Below are 18,126 nucleotides of genomic sequence, written 5' to 3' on the forward strand. Positions count from 1 at the left end.
TTTTTTTTTTTTTTTTTTTTTTTTGACAATGTCTTTAAAGTGGAATTTATCATCCATTTACTGGATCTCATTGATTTTGTTTGGATCCTCCTTTTGAAAAAAGGGATGGAGAAGTATCTTCTTTGGTGGATCCCTTTTGTTCCTGTTTAGTCTCCTCTATTTCTTTTAGTTTTTTAGTAAGAATTAGTGGCGATATTCTGCCTAAATAATAGACACACAAGTAATAAATAAGAGAATATTAAAGACTTAAAGCATAGATACTTATTTACTTATTAGACTTTTCATTTAAGCGAAAATACAATATTTTTATTATCCATATCTAATGAAAAGTTTTTAAACTTTTAAAATGTTTCATTTGTGTCGGAATTTTATATTTTTAGATAATAGGTTATTTGAACTTAAAATTACCGGTTTAATTTATTATTTGAATTCCCAATTTAATATCTTATAAAATTTTGATTTTGAATTAAAAAAATATTCTAAATGATTTGTTTAAAACTAAGAAAGTTTAATAACTAAACTCATAATTAAAAAATATTTTATAATAATAATAATATTTGTAAATGAAATTTATTTTGTAGGTGGGTGAATGATGAATAATAGATTATTGTTATGAACAAAATAACCTTACCCTAATTAAGTAAAGTTTTATCTTCCTCAAATTGGGATCTAAATTCTTAGGTATTATTATGCAATTTACAAAATAAAATAATAAAAAAAAAGGGACGATTTTGATTCCACCACAGCCGAAACCTACATTCTGATGCTCCCGTAAAGAAACGATTTCAGAATATGGGTGAGGGCGCGCTGCGTTTGTTTGGCTAGCGCAAAAGCGGGGAGTGTAGGAAGAAAGAATGCGAGGGAAAGATTTTGCAGCGGAAGAACGTAAAAGCTAATTCCTTCTGTTTCATTGATTTTCAATTTTTCATTTCATTTCGATTCATCTTTTGATTCGAATATGTCCCAATGTCTCTGCAATTTCCAAGCTTTCTTCCCTTTTTTCAACATCTGATTTGCTTGTTTTGTTCCACCTTTTGCCCTTCTCAGCTACGCGTCTAATTTTCGTACGCCGCTGGTGTTTTGGAGCTCCGACTGTTGGAACGAGTTCTTATCTCTTCGTTTTTGCTACTCTTCGCTTGGTTACCCATTTTCTATCTCTCAATTTGCTGGGTTTATTCGACCTAGGGTTTTGGCTGATTTTTACTTTAGGGTTTAGGACCAGGGCTCTTCTGGTCCGCATTCTAGAGTTCTAGCCTGGAATTTTGTTCTTAGCTGAAAGCGTTTGGATGTTTTTCTCTTTTTGTTTTTTTTGTTTGTTTCTGTTTCGGCATTCGGTATGTTCTTAACAGTACCGCGTGCAAGGCTAGAATTTTGTGTACCCTTTTTTCTTTTGAAATTTGGGTTCTGTTATGGCTCTGTTTTTATGCATTTTCTTATTGATTAGAATTGGGTTAAGGTGTTGGAAAACGATGAATTGGGAAGAAACAGCCTGAGGCGGGAGGGGTTGTTGTTGGGTTCGGCCCTAGAAATGATTGCAGAAAAACCTAGTTGGGTTAGGCATGAGGGCATGCAAATTTTCTCGATTGATGTTCAACCTGGTGGTCTGAGATTCGCTACTGGAGGAGGTGACCACAAGGTACTTTTTCTTGCCATTTTTTATTCCATTTGGGGGACTACAAGAATGGGGCTAATATGGGTGTTTAAATGGGTGCTGAGAAAAATGTATATTGTTTTACCAATTGAACGCTGATGTAGTGGCACACTCTCTCTTTCCCATTAGTTTATAGTTGATAAGAATAGTCTAGATTGTATAAAATCGTATGAAATTCTTGAATTTTGTTTCCTTTTTCTTTTGTAGTCTTACTTCTGTCAGAAAAAAGTACATTACATGTTAATGGTAATTGCTTATTTCGGGTTTTTAGGATGAAGGAATGAATCTATATAGGAAAGTTCATATCTTTATGCTCCCATTGGTACTTTAAAACAGAGGTTGGCCTTTTGAATCTAAATCTAAATCTCGGTTCTAGATGAGGGGCACTTGATACCTTTATGTGTTGGAAGCCCCTCTCGACACTAATTTTGAACTCCAATGAGGCAATTATGGATCCGAGGAGGTAATTCTGATTGGTCATAGGATTATGAGATGAATAGTCAGAGAGTGCTTCTGAAAAGTCCTTATGAGAGTTTCCATAAGACGTTGGCCGTTTGAATCCAAATCTTTTCCCCTTCTCTTAAACATCCAAATTTGTTTACTTCATATGACTAGTTGTGGTCTGATCCCTTGGCCATCTTGTTCGATACTCAGTTCTAGATGAGGGGCACTTGATACCTTTTAGGTGATGGAAGCCCCACTCCACACTAGTTTTTAACTCCTTTTTTATTATCATAGGATTATGAGTTGAATAGCCAGAGTTTGCTTCTTAAAAGTCCTTATGAGAGCTTCCGCATGTATGTGCCTCAAGTTATGATGTACAAGAGTACAATTGCATTGAAGCATGCTAGCAAGTTAGGATTTATTATTTTTGTTGTGGTGTTGGTCGTGTTATGTGATTACTGTCTTGTAGTGTAATTAACAAAAAAGAAAAAAAGAAAAAGAAAAATAAAAACCTAATTTTTCTGCTATTCATAAAGTTTCCTAATTGAATTCAATTATGCGAGGAAAAATATCACTTTTACTACATGTTGTACTTCTGCAGGTTCGGATATGGAATGTGAAATCTGTTGGTAGGAACTTAAAGGGCGATGATTCTAATCAAAGGCTTCTTGCTACTCTTCGTGATCACTTTGGGTCAGTTAATTGTGTTAGATGGGCTAAGCATGGTCGTTATGTGGCATCAGGGTCTGATGATCAAACAATTCTTGTTCATGAAAAGAAACCTGGTTCAGGGACCACTGAATTTGGTAGTGGGGAGCCCCCAGATATCGAGAACTGGAAAGTTGCTATGACTTTGAGGGGGCACACAGCTGACGTGGTAATGATTTAGCTTCTGACTTTTATGTGGTACTTCATATGTTTGATTGAATTTATTTAGTCAGTATTTTTAAAAAAATAAGATTGGGAGAATCAAGCACCTTATGTCTCCTTGTAAAAAGATCAAACTGCTTGCTGTTGTAGGTTTGTAATAGTTTCTAATTTGCTTATTTATATATTTAAGTATTATACTGAGTGATGAACGTGTTACTTATTGATGGCATCTAACCTGGGAGTTATATTTCAATGCATGAAGTAGGTGGATCTTAACTGGTCTCCAGATGACTCGCTCTTAGCGAGTGGGAGTTTAGACAACACAGTCCACATATGGAAAATGAGCAATGGTATTTGTACAGCTGTTTTGAGGGGCCACTCTAGCCTTGTCAAAGGAGTTGCCTGGGATCCCATAGGCTCTTTCATAGCCAGTCAATCGGATGATAAGACGGTTATTATATGGAGAACAAGCGACTGGAGCCTTGTTCACCGAACTGATGGCCACTGGACAAAATCCGTATGTTTGTTCATTTTATCTCTGGGTTCTTTTTTTTAAAATGTTATAATTTCAGAATATATTTATGTTCTTGTGGTTTTTCTTTTCCAGCTTGGATCTACGTTTTTCCGGCGTTTAGGATGGTCTCCTTGTGGACATTTCATCACTACCACTCATGGTTTTCAGAAGCCCAGGCATTCTGCACCAGTTTTGGAGAGGGGGGAATGGTCTGCCACATTTGATTTCCTAGGACACAATGCTCCTGTTATTGTTGTGAAATTCAATCATTCTATGTTTCGAAGGAATTTAACTAATGCTAATGAGATGAAGGCTGTTCCTGTTGGGTGGACAAATGGAGCTTCGAAGGTTGAAGGCAAAGAATCCACATCATATAATGTGATTGCAATTGGGAGTCAGGATCGCACAATAACTGTATGGACGACAGCAAGTCCTCGACCTCTTTTTGTTGCCAAACATTTCTTTACTCAAAGTGTTGTTGATTTATCTTGGTATGATTCTGAAAATATGCCTACACCGTTTAATTGCTTTACATCTTGTTTACGTTTTATCACCTATGACCTTCATTTGTTACTAACCATAATTTTCAAATTTTCATATTGGAGCAGGAGTCCTGATGGATATTCACTCTTTGCATGTTCCTTGGATGGGTCAGTTGCGACTTTCCATTTTGAGGTGAAAGAAATTGGACAGAGGTTGCCGGATTCAGAACTTGATGAGATAAAAAGAAGTCGTTATGGTGATGTTAGAGGTCGGCAAGTGAATTTAGCTGAAACTCCAGCTCAGCTGATGCTTGAAGCAGCTTCATTAAGGCAAGTCCCGAGCAAGAAAGTGGTTTTGGAACCTCAACAAAATCTGACGCATGCAAAATCTTCAATTGATGCGAGGGATGCCTCAAAGACTTTGGAGGCTCAAGTTGATGAGTCAAAGAAGAGCGGGGGAGCTGGTGGGGGCGGGGGAGCTAGTGGGGATGGTTTAAATAAGGTATCATCAGCTTCCCTGAAGGTTTCTAGTCCTGTCAAGCAAAGAGAGTATAGAAGGCCTGATGGAAGAAAGAGAATTATTCCAGAAGCAGTTGGAATGTCTGTCCCGCTGGAGAACAAGTCTGGTGGGATTCAGAGTAGCAATGCACTTGATTTCCCTTCTATGTCATCTGACCAAAAAATGGAGAATAATGGTGTGGTTTCCCCTGAATGTTTAAGGGAAATCTCTGCGAGGGGAATGCCCAGCCAACATACTGATTTAAAGAAGCGTCCAGGGGTCACTGCTCGAGCAACAATCACTGATAGTTTAGTCATCGAGAAGGTTCCTCTCTCTTCAGGTAGAGATGCAAACATGATGGTGGATTCTTCTGGGAATTTGAAGACGTCGTCAAGTTCATTGGCTACCTGTAGTTCTGTACTGTCAATTAGGGTGCTTGATAAGAAAGAAGGGGAACATACCAAGCCAATTTTCTTGGAAGCTCGACCAAAGGAGCATGCTGCTAATGACACTATCGGGGCCGGAAATGCATCAATGTTGAAAGAAACAGTTATTTCTTGTACTAAGGGATCTAGAACTCTGTGGTCTGATAGGGTCTCAGGGAAAGTCACTGTTTTGGCTGGAAATGCAAATTTCTGGGCAGTAGGGTGTGAAGATGGATGCATACAGGTAGTTACTGGCTATTTGATTTTTACATTCTTGGCAACAGAGCAGATGTTTAATGCAGCATTAGATGAGTCAATTAATTGAAGTCGTATTACTCTAAGCTGCCAGAAGTAAATTAAGTTTAACATAATAATACAGTACTATGCCATTATATAAGCTTCAAATTTGGCTACATGTTATTATTTTTGAGTAGGTTTATACAAAGTGTGGTAGACGTTCTATGCCTACCATGATGATGGGATCTGCTGCTACATTTATTGATTGTGATGATTCCTGGAAATTGTTGCTGGTGACTAGGAAAGGTTCCTTGTACGTATGGGATCTGTTTAACCGCAGTTGTCTCCTTCACGACTCGCTGGCATCATTAATTCCTTTGAACCCTGACTCATCTACAAAAGATTCTGGTAACATTCAACATTTGAATTCTTTTGATCTAGGAATGTTATTGTACCCTAGCAGCAAGCTAATGTCAAAGTTTCTTTTTAGTTTTCTTTTCTCGTGTTTTCTATTGCTTCCAGTAGAAATATGCCTTCTGATTGTAGGGTTTATCCTTCCACTCTTTCAGGCACAATTAAAGTTATATCTGCCAAGCTGTCAAAATCTGGTTCTCCTCTAGTTCTTTTGGCCTCTCGCCATGCTTTTCTCTTCGACACTAGCCTTATGTGTTGGCTGAGAGTAGCAGACGACTGTTTCCCTGCATCGAATTTTTCCAGCTCTTGGAACTTGGGGTCAATTCAGAGCGGAGAACTTGCTGCACTGCAGGTTGATATCAGGAAATACTTAGCTAGAAAGCCAGGTTGGAGTAGGTCTGTTCTTTCTTTTCAACATATAGTTCTGAAGCTTTAAAAACTTGGCTTCTGGTTTGTTTTCACATTTTCCGGAACAGAGATGATTCATTTTCACGATCGCGATGTTGATCTCAACATGTTTGATTCTTAATGTCGCATGAATGAGTTGGAAGGAAGATGGGTTTTTCAATTTCTTATTGTTCTGATTCTGATAGGTTCCTAGTTAGTTTCCTGATCTTATTTACATAATCTTGAAGTCGAGTTTATGAGTTTAGCTTCTTCATCCCAGGGTCACTGACGATGGGATGCAGACTCGTGCTCACCTAGAGACTCAGATGGCATCCTCGCTAGCATTAAAGTCACCTAACGAGTATCGCCAATGGCTTCTATCATACATACGCTTTTTGGCAAGGTGATTTACATTTAACACTTTTTTTTTTTTTTTTTTGCTTTTGCACATTTTCTTATAGTTTCTCTCTTTTGATGGCAAATGTCAGCATTTCAGTTCACATGTCTGTGTTTGGTGTTCTTGTTTCATTGGTTACAGAGAAGCAGATGAATCTCGACTACGTGAGGTTTGCGAGAGTTTACTAGGACCGCCAACTGGGATGGCTGGAGATGCATTGGCAGATACAAAAAATCTTGCCTGGGATCCTTGTGTGCTTGTAAGACATCCTTAACCTGTCCTGAAAATGGCTTTTTAATCATACATGATGCCTTTCTGCGTTTCTTCTGATTAACTCAGTACGTTCTCTATGCTTAAATCTAAATCATCGAAGTCGAGGCTCGAAATCTTTTGCATTTGGAACTAGTTATGTAGCACAATGTAGATATCATCATACTACTGTTCTTAGGGGCTGCCTTGATGAGGAATTTGGTGTCTAAGAAGTTTATGATACTCACGGACTTACATTTATTATGCAGGGTATGAGAAAGCACAAACTTCTAAGAGAAGATATCCTTCCGGCCATGGCATCAAATAGAAAAGTCCAGCGACTGCTCAACGAATTCATGGATCTTCTCTCTGAGTATGAAAATGTCGAGCCAAAAGATTCCCTTCCGTCAACATCAAGCGTTCGGGTACCATGTCATGAGCAATCTGCTCCACAGCAAGCCGAGAAAATGGATACTGATCCCACAGTTACTCATCCAAAGCCTTCCTCCAAATTGGTAATGGTTCCAACAAGTTTTGCTCCACCTCTAGGTCAGGTTCATGTGGGCGAGTCGGTTGAGGATCTAGTTCCTTCGGAAGCGAAAAGCTGACGTTCTTATTGACCCAACAGTTCATCACATCACATTCATAACTAGATCCCGCAACTGACATCGATTAAGCAGCATGTGTATCACACCAAGTTACGTTCTTCAGGTTCGTTCTCGATCGATCGTGCTTACCAGTCCCCTATACATATATGCATAGGAAAAGGTTTCCATCCCGGACATTCTTTCTGTAGTATCACCTGTCTGAAGTAATAGTTCTAATTCAAGAGTTGATTCTTAGGGTGGTGGCTAGAAGTGATAACCCTTTTCCATTTAACTTCTCTTTAATCTACATTTGTAATCTAAATAACTCAGAGCCACTTTTATTACCATATATCGGTATGACATAGATTCCCGAGTCTAAAGACATCAGTACAGCCCAAGGGCAACCTACTAAGGTCCCTGCAATTGAGACGAAATTTAGCTACAAACATTTGTATCATAGTTGTGTTAAATATCGGAGTCTCATACGTTCGTATGCGTATTAAAACTTCTAGATATATATCAAGAACCGTGCTTCCTTCTGAAACTGGCTTCGACATCATCGATCAGCTAATGAAGCTTTTAGTCGAGCCGCAATGGCATTAACCTGCTGCTTGTTGTCTACTTCTTTTACTTTCCAGCTTCCATTATGTGCTTAAAGCAGGGAAAAGGGTATATAGTATTAGCAGGGAGCAAAGCTATTTGGAGGATGTGAAGACATTGCAGGTTTATTAACATAGGAAGAAGACCTTGTTGGGGTGCTGGAAATTTTGAAGGTCTCCTTTCGTGAGAGGTTTTGCTCGAGATGTCGAACGAGTTATTTTTAAATAAAAAATAATTATGTTTGGTATAGCACGCGAATGTTATCAAAATTTTATGTAAATAAATAATATCTCTGTTTGATTTTTTTTTAAAAATTATTTTTGACCATTTTATTAGTGAATTTTAGATAATTAATTTGTTTTTATTTAGTCAAATTATTAAAATAATTTAAACTAATTAGATTTTAATTTAATTTGTAGATTACAATTAATGACAAATATTAAAACTTAAAAATTTAATTATTTTCGTTATAGTTTGAAAAAAAAAACGAAGAAAAACAAATAAAAAATATTAAAAAATTATTTAATATGAAAAAAGTTTTAACTCATTTGGACTCTAGCTTCAACCATACCTTTAATTTTACCTAAATTTTAATTTTAATTTTAATGTTATATTTGACTAAACAAACATGTTCGTATAATTTGGTAAGCTACGATATTAGGCCACCTAAGAACAGTAAAGACAATAAAACTACCAAAAAAAAAAAAAAAAATAAATTTAATTTATATAATTTGGTATGATACAATATTATATTAGGTAAAAAGTTGATGGAATGCGTCAACTAAACACATTTTAAATTACTTTAAAAAGTTTACATTCATGAATATAAAAATAATTTTACATAACTTATTTCTAATTATCTCTATATATTATATTATTAATTAAAATCTCGTAAAACTCATCACTAACCTTAGTTTTAAACGCTAAATATTATTAATTTTTTTCTTTTTAAAGTAGGGTAGGATTGTAAATTTATTTTTGAATCATCTGATACAAAAAATTGTTAACCGAAAACCGAACTAAACTTATGGTTTTCAAAAATTCAACTCAACCCTACACTAAAAAAGAATTTAACCCACCCTAATTTTTATAGTTAGGGTTAATAGTCTACACGAGTTAAGCCGTTCACCGTTTCAAAACTTAATTAATAGAAATATATATTTCTTTTTTGGCTTTTGAATAAATATGTATTTCTAAAGTTTTGTTACGGGATATCTTACATTAGTTGGGAGGAGAACAAAAACACCATTTATAAGTAAAGGGTGTGGAATCCTTCCCCGAGCAGACACGTTTTTAAAATCTTAAAGGGAAATCTGAAAGGAAAAACCCAAAGAAAACAATATCTGATAGCGGTGGATGGTTACGGTTACACTTAATTGTAAACAATAAATTAAAAAAAAGAAAATAAAATACAAATCTTTTATCTTCCAATATTATCAAAGTATTATTTTATTATTTTCTTTCACCAATAATCCAACTATTTTCACAATCGACTTCTCATCTAATATTTTATCCATATAAGACTTCTTTTAAAAATATTATTTAGAATCTTTTTTTGTTGACAATTTTTCTCTTTAAAGAAGTAATCGTCAAACACGTGTATCTTTCTCTTTGGTAGCTCAATCATAGGAACTCCACAATTAAACACGTGTATCTTTCTCGGAGAATACACGAGTGAGGACAAAGAATGCTGAAAAGACTCATATTAATTTGTGGAAGTGAACATTGTCACATATGATGCACGAAAATGCTGAAGCCATCAAATTTTGAATCTAAATTTGGAATCATGATCTGAATCTTGGACATAAAACGTTACACATAAATTATACATCTTAAATTATTCGGTGAGATTTGGTTATAGGAGAAACGTATAAACAAATTAAAAGAAAAAGACACATTTTTATCATTTTAAAACAACAAAAACCCTACAAAAGACAACCAATTTTGTGTCTCTCACATAAATTATAACGTGTTTGTTCAGCAAACTATGATAAACCCACCAAATCTTCTACGACATTCACATAATTATTCACTTTGTCCTTAAATCACCACCAATAAATTATTTTTCGAGAGCCATGCCCTAAACTTAGCTGTATCAATAGATTGACAAATCTTCAAATGTCGAACAAAGGAGTCAAGCTTCCTCGAACGTACGAAGGCAGTAAAAAATGACTAAGACTCCAAAGGAGTCGAGCCTCGATTAAGGAGAGGCGTGCTTTGTTCGAGGGGAGGTGTTAGATGATCAAAGTCCCACATCGGCTAATTTAGGGAATGATCATGAGTTTATAAGTAAGGAATACTAACTCCATTGGTATGAGACCTTATATTTAAGTACTTGAAAGGTCTGTTTTAAATTGTCAAGTTGCAAATATTTAGTTAGGGACGCTAATTTGATCAATTTTTAAGTACGTTCGTTCCTAAATTATGATTCTACGTATAGATCGTTTTTCGCTAATACCAGGTCATTTATCATCCTATCGTGCATAATTTATGGTTCAAAACGTAACTATATTTAAGAGATTAAACGCATTAAATGAGACGAGGATGGATGTAATTACGTATCTACGGAAAGATGGTTGGCTTCGTGGTTTGGTGTTGATTGAACCTGCCCAGTCCTTTAAAAATAAATATTATTCGTTATTTTAGCGTATTTTGTTGTTGCTCGTATATTTTTTTTACAAAATTTTTCTAAATTATTCCAAGCTAAATAAATTTAAATTTTGATGATTGAGCTCGGAAAAAAATGCTTAATAGATAATAACGCTAATTTATTTTAAGTATTTTTTAATTATTATATCTTCGACACTCTTACCTGTTGTTTGTTATTATTTTCCATTTTGGTTTATCAACTATTAAAAAAATGAAATTTATTAAAAAATATTATTTTTTTTGCATCGATATCTTCACATGTCTGAAAATTCAATATAGAATAAATGTAAAATCAATATTTCTTTTCAATTATAAAAAAAAAAAAACTCAAAATAATTAAATGTTCTCTCTTTTTTGTTATCCATTTATTTATATTTATAATTTTTTTTTTTATATAATATCAACCTTTGAAATTAAATAAAAATGTAAACTTTTAATTTCATCATCAAATAATAAGAATGGAATAATTAGCTTCACTTTCAAAACATACCAATGGAATGGATTAGATTTTAAAAAAAGATTTTAATAAAATTTGTGTTAATTATTTATTAACTTAAAATATTTTAAAATTTTAAAAAATAGATTGTAAATATGAAACTATAAAATTTAATATATTTAAAATGAGTTATATTATATACATTATTTATTCTTTAGTGAAATGGTTGTATGAGATGAATACTAATTTTTTTTTTTAAATTTTTAGTGGAAGCGTGCTACTATTAGATATGGTCTGTTTAAATCGGTTATATATTATCCTTAATTTCATGATTTTAAAACGTGTCTATTAAGGAGAGGTTCTCATACCTTGTGTCTGATTTTGATATCATTTGTAACAACTTAAGCCTATTGCTAATGATCGGCTTTTATATTGATATCCATGTTTACATTTTTTGATATCGAACCGTTTTAATTATATAAAAAAAATGAATAGCATGTGCCTGAAATCATCGGCACCTTCTATATATACAAATCAATGGGGTTTAAATTAGTGTGTCAATTCATATTCATAATCTCTCTCCGCGTCTCTCTCCGCGTCTCTCTGTCTCTCTGCCTCTCATATGGAGTTTCTTGAGAATAAGACCATTTTGATCACTGGAGCCACTGGTTTTCTAGCAAAAAGTAAGTATTACAAACCCAATATCCAAATAATTTTGTCTGAGAGATAAGAATTGTTCATAAAAAAACCCATTTGAATGCAGTTTTAGTAGAGAAAATACTTGGGATTCAACCAAATGTGAAGAAACTCTACCTGTTATTAAGAGCAGCGGATGAAACTGAAGCTAAAAAACGTTTCTATAATGAGGTATGGATCCTAACAGGGACAGTTTTTGCATGTTTTCTTGTTTTTAAGACCACAATCCATTGATTTTGCAGGTGATTGAAAAGGATTTGTTCCAAGTTTTGAGGAAGAAATTGGGTGCAAATCTAAATACCTTAATTTCCGAAAAGATTTGTTTGGTGCCGGGAGAGATTTCGCTCTCGCAAATGGGATTGAAAGATTCCATTTGGGTCGACCAGATGAAGAATCAAGTGGAAATAGTTATAAATTTAGCTGCAACTACTAATTTCGATGAAAGGTATGAACCCTTGTTGTGTCATAAATGGTTTCAATGTCTTAAACAATGTTGTTGTTTGTTTGTGTTTGATAGGTACGATGTAGCACTTGGCACTAATACGATTGGAGCTGAACATGTCGTAAGGTTTGCAAAGGAATGTCGTAATTTGAAGCTTCTTGTTCATGTATCTACTGGTTAGTGTATCGAACGATTTTTAGTTTCGAAATTTACTTTAGATACTCAATAATGGAAGAAAATTTGTGGTTTTTAAGCTTATGTTTCGGGAGAAAGGGACGGAGTTATTTTGGAAAGTTCATATAAAATGGGTGAGTCTCTTAATGGCGTCAAAGGGCTCGACATTGAAGAAGAACAAGCCATTGTAGCGGACAAATTAAAACAGCTTAAAGAGAATGGCGTTACAGAGGAGCTTGTAACTCAAGCTATGAAAGACTTGGGTCTTGAAAGGTAACATTTCTTATAAGGGTGTGAAAATCTCTGTCGTCTAACCGACGTATTTTAAAAATTTTGAGGGGAAGTTCGAGAGGGAAAGTCCAAAGAGTACAATATCTGTTAGCGGTGGATTTGGGCCGTTACACTATAATAACTAGTTTTTTGTTTTGTTTTATTTACGATTAGGGCAAATTTATATGGATGGCCGAACACGTACGTATTCACAAAGGCAATGGGTGAAATGACGATTGGTAACCTAACAAACGATCTACCTCTGATCATCATTCGACCAACAATAGTTACGAGTACTTACAAAGAACCGTTTCCGGGTTGGATCGAGGGAGTTAGGTACACGTTTTTAAAATACGTCTTGAAATTGTAGTAGTTGGGGTACATTAAAACAACCACAATATTGCCATATTTTGATAGGACCATTGATAGCATTATTGTTGGATATGCTAAAGGGAAGCTAACATGCTTTGCTGCTGGTGCCAATTCAAGCCTTGATTTGGTGAGATGAGTATGCTCTTACTTTTTTCTAATACCCATTTGAATGCAAGGCGTGAGCGTGAGATTGATCGAGTTTAGAAAAATGCAGATTCCGGCCGATATAGTGGTAAACACGATGATCATGGCGATGGCAGCTCATGAAGACCAGCTGTCTAATCAAACAATCTATCACGTGGGTTCTTCAGCCAGAACTTCCATGACGCATATTGATCTTCAACGTTTTAGTTATCAATATTTCACTCAGAAACCGTTGATCGACAAAAACGGAAAAGCCATTAAGGTCGAAAAAGTTACCCTCTTCAACAGTATGGCTAAGTTTCATAGATACCTAGCCATTCGCTACTTAATTTTTCTCAAGGTACGTTCTTACCAATACAAACTCCATAAGATGGAAAATATAATCTCGATCCTCGGCCACATCGAGCTCACTGGTAAAAATTTCTATGTGAGATCTCACATCGATTAGAGAGGGGAACGAAACATTCATTGTAAGGATGTAGAAATCTTTCTCTAGTAGACACGTTTTAAAACTGTGAGGCTGACGATAATATGTAACGGGCCAAAACAACCCATATTTATTAGCAGTGGGCTTAATTATGTAGGGACTCGAATTTGCAAACATAGCATTTTGCCATTGTTTTCAAGACAAATACGTCGATATGAGGAGGAAGTTCAATTTGGTGATGCGTCTCATCGAACTTTATCGCCCCTATCTCTTCTTCAATGCTATGTAAGTATATGTTTATGCGTTCAAATAAAAATTAAAGGATATAAATTTAATGTTTGTTTTCGTATGTACAGATTTGATGATACGAACACGAAGAGATTAAGGAATGATATACGAAACAATGATACAAATGAAGCATTTGTTATGGATCCTAAAGATATCAACTGGGAGGATTACTTTATGAACGTTCACTTTCCTGGACTTGTTAAACATGTCATCAGATAATCATAATTTTATCTAAAAAGATAAAATTACTTATTTTTATCGATCAATTGCTCTTTACAAATTTTTAAAAATTAAATTATGTTTATCATAAAGTGTGTGGGGGAATAAAATATTGTACCGAAACGAAAATTTTATGAACGTGAAATGAAATAAATCTATTAGTCGTTTTAATTATTCCATTCTCATTATTGTAATAATTTATACAAAAAAGAAAAAGAAAATTTTATAATTTTTGCTCCATATTATTTAGTTTGAGAATATTTTTTTGAAAGAAAAAGGAAAGAAAAAAAAGAAGATTAAAAACATGGACGGACACAAAAATTTGTCTTACCCAACGACATGACTCGTGATCATACATTTGAAGGTCATCGCCTTATCTATTTGCACATGGGGTAATAACCTACTGTGTTTTTTGAGAGAAAGCTCAGAGTGGACAATATGTGATGAGCTTGCACTATTACAAATGGTTTCAGAGTCATCACTAGACGGTGCAAGACAATAGTTGAAATAGGACTAGATCCTTTTCATAGTAGACGGGTTGTAAAACTGTTAGAGTGACAGAGATATGTAATGGGCAAAAGCAGGGCAAAAGCGGACAATATCTGCTTGCGGTGAGTTTGGACTGTAACAAGTGGTATTAGAGCAAGACATCGGGCGGTGTGCTAGTGAGGGCGTTGAGCTCCCAAGAGAGGTGGATTGTGAGATCTTATATCGGTTGGAAAAGGGAACGAAATATTTCTTATAAAGATATGAAAACCTCTCTTTAGTATCTACGTTTTAAAATTGTGAAACTAACTGCTAAAACAGACAATATCTGATAAACCTAACAAACAATTGTTTTAACTTTGTGATATTGTTTGGTATCTACCTTTTTAATCGACAATAAATTTAAAAGCACGTTTATAAGGAGTGCTTCATTCTTTTCTCCAACTGAGGTGAGATCTCACAATCCTCCTCCTTGGGGACCCAGCGTCCTCGCTGGCACACAATCCGGTGTCTAGTCCTGATATCATTTGTAACAGTCTAAGCCTATTGCTACCAAATATCGTGTGCTTTGACCTGTTACATATAGCAATCAGGCTCACGATTTTAAAACACGTCAACCAATGATAAATTTTCACACCCTTATCATGAATGTTTCGTTCTCTACTCTAACGTACGCGAGATCTCACAACTCTTTCAAACTCCATCCTCCCTATGCATAATGTCTAATAAGGTTAAATAACAGATCAAAGAAGATTTCTCACACATCCACCTTCTTCATTGAGAAAAAGCATCACCATTCACGAATTGCTTGGTCAATATTTTTCCAGCTAAATATGAGTCTAAAATAAGACAAGAATCTCTATGCAATTTAATTTCATTTCAGAATTCCATTATATTGACGAACTGCTTGGTACATAATCAATATCATTAAGGTAAAAAAAAAAAAGATAATTTATCATACCCTTTTGTACTTTTGCAGGGAGGGAGTATTTAATGAAGGTCCAGCAAAAGGAATCATTAAGTAGGCCACCCATTACAGATCCATACCTGCATTAAGAATCATGCATTAAATAAACATTGGAATTTGGGTAGAAAAATCAAATAAAAGCTATAGATCATATGAAAACGCGAACAGTAACTACGTTATGAATAGGGATAATTGGTAAAATGAAATTGAGGGAGACAGATTGATACGTTATAAGTTACCTCTGCCACCCTTTCTTGAGGCTTCATATCAACGATAGAGTGTTGAACCTGGTAAGTTTCATCGAAGATATGCGTCAATTGTGTGCAGGGATATTATTTTCCACAATAGTACGATATTATCTACTTTGAGCATAAGTTCTCGTAGTTTTACTTTTCGTTTCTCAAAAGACCTCGTACTAATGAAGATAGTATTTCTTACTTGTAAACCTATGATCATCCCTTTAATTAGTCAATATGGGGCTCCTCCAACAATCCTCCCCTCGAACAAAGTACATGATAGAACCTCCCTTGAGGTCTATAGAGCCCTTGAACAATCTCCCCTTAATCGAGGCTCAACTCCTTCTTTGGAGCCCTTGAACAAAATACACCTTTTGTTTGACAGTTGAGTCAGTTTTACTACACCTTCGAGGCTCAAACTTCTTTTGTTTAACATTCGATGATTTTATTGATATGGTTAAATTAAGGGAATGACTCTGATATCATGTTAGCAACCACGGATCTCCACAATGGTATGATATTGTCCACTTTGAGCATAAGCTCTCATGACTTTGCTTTTGGTTTTCCAAAAAGCCACGTACTAATTGAGATGGTGTTCCTTACTTATAAACTCATGATCATCCCTTTCCGCAGACTCTTTTCCCAACAATCCTTGGGACTCCTCCCAACAATCCTCAACCACCTTTCCGTGTCAATTTGTCAAGGCAACCTTCTTGATTTTACCCATACACCACTTGCTGAAGTAATATATATACATGTATATATAAATAAAAGGTGATCAGACAACTAATAAACGAAGAGCTCAAATAAACAAGACTTACACTCTTTCTTTCAAATCAGTGAGATGCTTGAGAGCATCTAGATAGCCAGGGTTCGAATAATTCCACCTAATCCAAATAAAAAGTTAAAAAAAAGTTTAGATACACTTGAAGTTTTAAGGAGGTTCCTAAGGAAACATAGACGATTCACCATGCATCTTTTCCTAAAAAAATGACAGGAAGTAAACAGTGTTTACGTTACAACATCCAATATGTATGACAAGTAAAAAATGAAATGGAAGTCGGAACTGCACCTTGATAACTGCCTAGATGAGTTCCATGGTCAAATTATAGATTCAATTCATTGATTCTCATTGATCCTTCAAGAAAAATCCATGCCTTATAATTTTCAAAGTTCACTCCACAAATCTAAGATGGCAAGAGCAGCATTGAAGTACAGCCTTGCCTAATGCTTTCCTGTATGAACGAGAGAATCCATTGTGAAAAATGTGCATTATAGGTTCCATAAGAAAGAAAATATATTTCTGCCACATCGTGAGGGTTCTAAGTGTACATCAGCACAACCAAACTTAGGGAACAGCTTCGAATTAGATGAGGTTATGACAGAGAACTGTTAATTGTTTTCCAGTAGAATTGAAGCATATCAAAAGAAGACACATCCATTCTCTTTCGTGAGATATTAATACTCACCCGGACATAGCTAATAGTCATCTTCACCGACGGTGACACCCATTTTGTAAGCCTGCATATGCAATATTGAATATAAACGAGGATTTCCAATTTTCTAGTCTGTAATCTCCCTTGCAAACGCACATGTTTCTTCAAATAAGCATGAATCTCAAAAAATATTGATTCAACTAGGTCATTTTAACTGTGTGAAGCTAAGTGAATCAAAGAAGAGGATGCCACTTAAGTTTATCCTTGATTTGCTGATTTTCGTAGTCCACGCACCAGAAGCTGATTTATCCTTATCTTCCACATTCTACTGAGGCGTTTATCTTAAGGAATGAAAATACAAGCCGCCAAAAACAAAGCTCCTTCGGTACTACATCCACCAGGAAAGAGAGGACAAAATGGAATCAAACCGGGAATTTTCAAAAAAGTGTGACATGCACAGAGGCTAAGTGGCTACAATAAAGCTGTTTATGGATCGAAACGCACAGACAACGAAATGCACAAGGAAACAAAAGCCAAAAGAAGACGATAACATTGACAGATAATTTTAATTTTAAATATATGTGGATTTTGGTTCGCTAACGCACTGCATTACGTACACTGGTCGGCCATATCGAAGGTTGAAAGTCCGGCGTCGGCATATCGGAGCATAGCCTCTACCCTATTGTCACAGTCGATTCTCCCCCTTCCTCCGCTGGACTGCCATATTCCGTTGAGCACTTGCCATTTGACACCGTAATACATTGGGTGGACCCTTCCAATGTCCGAGAGCACCTAACCGAGTTGTTAGCTCAAAGTTTTCTCCTCTCATAGCGCATTCTTATCTCCGCCATGAAGGATTTGAAGCCGGTGAGATTATAGAAGCACCGTTGATCGCTGCCATGGCCATTAGCTGTTGAGTACGAGACGATTTGAGCCTGAGAGAAACTGTCGAGTAGCTAAGGATTTTTGCCGCATTTAATTTAATCGGGTGAATGTTAACATTAATTCATAATAAAATTAACTCTATATAAATATACACATAATTTTAAATTTTTGAAAATTTTAATTTTAAACAACAAAAACTATGTTATAATTTTTTTTTTTTTTTTTTTTTGAGGACTAAGAAAT

The 18,126-nt window shown here is 35.3% G+C and overlaps 2 protein-coding genes and 2 long non-coding RNA genes across 7 annotated transcripts; 2 read left to right on the plus strand and 2 right to left on the minus strand.

Moving 5' to 3' along the window:
• Positions 1-716: 716 nt before the first annotated feature.
• Positions 717-7,764, plus strand: LOC111490695 (protein HIRA-like). Of its 4 annotated transcripts, none has more exons than XM_023139245.1 (11): positions 719-885; positions 1,048-1,636; positions 2,697-2,972; positions 3,231-3,482; positions 3,573-3,970; positions 4,088-5,129; positions 5,320-5,530; positions 5,692-5,932; positions 6,204-6,326; positions 6,462-6,579; positions 6,839-7,764. In XM_023139245.1, exons 2-11 carry the CDS (start codon positions 1,529-1,531, stop codon positions 7,175-7,177), a joined length of 3,108 nt encoding a protein of 1,035 aa, XP_022995013.1. In that variant the 5' UTR covers positions 719-885; positions 1,048-1,528; the 3' UTR covers positions 7,178-7,764. The 4 variants fall into 4 exon arrangements, 3 of the variants coding, with proteins under 3 accessions (XP_022995013.1, XP_022995014.1, XP_022995015.1); XM_023139246.1 differs by having other exon boundaries at positions 1,457-1,636; XR_002719604.1 differs by lacking the exon at positions 6,839-7,764 and having other exon boundaries at positions 717-885; positions 5,692-5,922.
• Positions 7,765-11,418: 3,654 nt separating this feature from the next.
• On the plus strand, positions 11,419-14,010 carry LOC111491403 (fatty acyl-CoA reductase 3-like; the record flags this gene model as incomplete). The annotated part of the gene is made up of 10 exons (XM_023140318.1): positions 11,419-11,524; positions 11,605-11,708; positions 11,780-11,982; positions 12,055-12,155; positions 12,234-12,426; positions 12,598-12,759; positions 12,841-12,922; positions 13,010-13,279; positions 13,524-13,651; positions 13,723-14,010. Coding segments are annotated over 10 exons (1,500 nt in total), but the record flags the coding sequence as incomplete, so codon positions are not given.
• Positions 14,011-15,155: 1,145 nt separating this feature from the next.
• LOC111490798 lies at positions 15,156-15,804 on the minus strand. The gene is made up of 2 exons (XR_002719624.1): positions 15,566-15,804; positions 15,156-15,406 (listed from the first exon to the last, which is right to left on the minus strand). It is a non-coding gene; the product is annotated as an uncharacterized LOC111490798 (long non-coding RNA).
• Positions 15,805-16,390: 586 nt separating this feature from the next.
• LOC111490796 lies at positions 16,391-17,969 on the minus strand. Its single transcript, XR_002719622.1, has 3 exons — positions 17,616-17,969; positions 17,032-17,083; positions 16,391-16,544 (listed from the first exon to the last, which is right to left on the minus strand). It is a non-coding gene; the product is annotated as an uncharacterized LOC111490796 (long non-coding RNA).
• Between the last annotated feature and the right edge of the window lie 157 nt (positions 17,970-18,126).

The sequence above is a fragment of the Cucurbita maxima genome, unplaced genomic scaffold (genome assembly GCF_002738345.1).
Source record: "Cucurbita maxima cultivar Rimu unplaced genomic scaffold, Cmax_1.0 Cma_Scf00016, whole genome shotgun sequence".
Lineage (NCBI taxonomy): Eukaryota > Viridiplantae > Streptophyta > Magnoliopsida > Cucurbitales > Cucurbitaceae > Cucurbita > Cucurbita maxima.